General features: G+C 57.6%; 1 protein-coding gene across 1 annotated transcript; it reads left to right on the top strand.

Annotated features, from left to right (window-relative positions):
• Positions 1–1,710: 1,710 nt before the first annotated feature.
• LOC103914423 (potassium/sodium hyperpolarization-activated cyclic nucleotide-gated channel 3-like) lies at positions 1,711–2,438 on the top strand (the record flags this gene model as incomplete). The annotated part of the gene is made up of 2 exons (XM_009321062.1): positions 1,711–2,121; positions 2,277–2,438. Coding segments are annotated over exons 1-2 (573 nt in total), but the record flags the coding sequence as incomplete, so codon positions are not given.
• Positions 2,439–2,865: the final 427 nt, after the last annotated feature.

Below are 2,865 nucleotides of genomic sequence, written 5' to 3'. Positions count from 1 at the left end.
GGCAGGTGCTGAAGGTGACATGAAGCAAGCTGTAAGGTGGACAGCCGGTGGGATTACTCTGGTGTTTATCACATTATGAGGATATGTAAATGCCAATGAGATCAGGGCCCCGCATGTTTGGCCTGACACAGAGTAAAGGACAGGGCCTGCCCTAAAAAGCTTAAGCCTAAATCTGAATCAAGAGCTCCTGGTGGGTTCAGGCAGCTGTGGGGGGCAGGCGGTTTCCCCGCTCAGTGCGTGGCATTTCTCAGGGCGCAGTGTGGGGGTGCAGGAGGCAATTGTTTGGCCAAGTCAGGCCCCTTCTGCCTTGGCTGGCATCTCCTTGCCTGCCCCAGCAAACCTTGGCCATGGGCAAGGAGGTGTTAATTTGTGTGAGGCTCCTCAACGTGGGGGAGCTCTCTGGGGTGGTGGTGCCCCCCTCCCTGCCAGGCTCTGGTGCTCTCTTGCTGAAGGACCCTCACGTGGTGCCATGACTTCTCTTCCCTCCTCTTCCCTGCTGCCTACAGAAAGCCTGGTGCCTGTGCCCCACCGAGGACGCAGGGTACGAAACACCCGCACGGTGTTCTTGTCACCTGCACAAGCCAGTTTGGATCCACGAGGCACTAAGAGTTGCCCAGAGGTCACCTTTGGAGATTCGGGTCTATACCCACAACCAGGGCTGGGACTAATGGGGGCACCCGAAGGTGGGAGCTGGACTTGCTTTTCCAGGCACCCATAAAGACTTTGAGTGCGGAGCCTGGGAGTCCACCAAGCTGTTGCAGGAGCCATCGCAGGCACCATCGCAGGCCTCGTGAAGGAAGGCATTACATGCGTTTGTGTGAAGATTGAAAACATCCCAGCCACGTTTGCGTGTGAATGGGGATGCTGAATTTCATGGCATAACCAAACACTCATCAACTGCTGCCTGGTGTCTCTTGGCTTTTCTTCCAAAGCCTCTAAGCTCGTCCACTCTCAGAAAAAAGAGGTGGATTAGTGTCCTGCAGGCCCTGGGCTGTGTAGCTCCTGCCCAGTGCTCGCAAGCAGCCCCTTTGGGGCTAAACGTGTTCCTCCCACCTTCCCCAAGGTGATGGCACTTGTCTATCCTTGCTTGGCTGCTGCCTGGCTCACCCGTGCTACAATCCCAACCGCCTCCCTGGTCCCCGAGTCCCTTGGCCACCCCAGGAGCTTGGCGCTCGCTTTGCATAACCAGCAAAGCTTATTCTAAATCCTGCTAAGTCAGCCTGGGTGGTGGCAGGGAGCCAGAGGGTGACAGGGGGCTCTAGGGAGCAAAGCCCACGTCCTCCCCATTTTCCACAGGGCAGATGTCAAGTTTGGGGCGGCGGCATACGTGTGCATGCACTGCCATGCCACGAGGAGAGGGAGGAGCGACAGTCAAACTCCTCGAGCTACAGCCCTCCGATCCTACACACACAGGGTGATGTTTGCTCCCCCAGACCCTTGGCCTTGCTCTGCCTGAAGAGCCGGTGCAGAATTGCTCCTCTCCGCACACATATACTTGCATGTGTCCCAGCCAAGCAGAAGGGTCTTAGTCATGTGTGTGGGCAGGCATGTGTGCATGTGTCCTGAGTGCCTGTCTCTCCGTATTGTGTTTGACTCTAACTTTGATCCTGGGTTTGTTTTCTAACTGCCTGTGTCCTGCCTCTCCCCACTTCTCCCTGCCCGACTCTGTCCCCCGCGCTCCCTCCCTGCAGGTTTTACTGGGACCTCATCATGCTGCTACTGATGGTGGGGAATTTGATCATCCTGCCTGTGGGCATCACCTTCTTCAAGGATGAGAACACCCCTCCCTGGATCGTTTTCAATGTGCTTTCGGACACTTTCTTCTTGGCTGACCTGGTGCTGAACTTCCGGACAGGCATTGTGGTGGAGGACAACACGGAGATCATCCTTGACCCTCACACCATCAAAATGAAGTACTTGAAGAGCTGGTTCCTGGTTGACTTCATCTCTTCCATCCCAGTTGACTACATCTTCCTCATTGTTGACCTGGAGACCCAGGTGGATTCTGATGTCTACAAGACAGCCCGGGCCTTGCGCATCGTCCGCTTCACCAAGATCCTCAGCCTGCTGCGCCTGCTGCGCCTCTCGCGCCTCATCCGCTACATCCACCAGTGGGAGGAGGTGAGAACCCCTTGGGGGTCCCAGGCCCCTGGTCAGTGTCTTGGGCCAGGTCAGGGATCCCTGGCTGTGGGGTAGGGCTGGCTGGAGGGCAGGGGTTCAGAGGGCTGTTCTGGGAAAAGAGTTTCTCTGTAGCTCCACTCCTGCCTCTTCCCCAGATCTTCCATATGACATACGACCTGGCCAGTGCTGTGGTGAGGATCTTCAACCTCATCGGCATGATGCTGCTGCTGTGTCACTGGGACGGCTGCCTCCAGTTCCTGGTGCCCATGCTGCAAGACTTCCCCGAGGACTGCTGGGTCTCCATGAACCATATGGTGGTGAGTGCCCCGGGCGACACTGGCCATGCATCTACTGGGTGGGGGGGAGGAGAGGATTTGGTCTCCTACTCTAAGGCTGGAGCTGCCTGGATCCACGTGCTGCGGAGCAGCGTCTCTCTGGTCACAGCCCTGCAACAGCAGTGAGATGTGGTAGAGGGAATCTCTGCATCACCTTCCCATCTCAGCCCACCTTGGCTGTTGCTGGAGTCAGAGCAGCCAGGGGAGTCCCTCGTGCCCTGCCAGGAGGGAACAGGGCAGTGGGGCTCCTGTCTCCTCCCCCAGGCCCAGGCCCAGGGCTTTGCACAGTCCCCAATGCCTCCTTCCAGAGCAGAGCTCTGCCCTTTGGGCTTGAACACATCAGAAACCTTTTCCTCGCTGGGGCTCTGGACTCCCTGGCTCTGGGGAGGGGGGACTGGAGGGTTCAGCC

Source organism: Pygoscelis adeliae, unplaced genomic scaffold (assembly GCF_000699105.1).
Source record: "Pygoscelis adeliae isolate BGI_AS28 unplaced genomic scaffold, ASM69910v1 Scaffold1443, whole genome shotgun sequence".
In the NCBI taxonomy this organism is placed as follows: domain Eukaryota; kingdom Metazoa; phylum Chordata; class Aves; order Sphenisciformes; family Spheniscidae; genus Pygoscelis; species Pygoscelis adeliae.
This window is presented reverse-complemented; position numbering and strand designations above follow the sequence as displayed.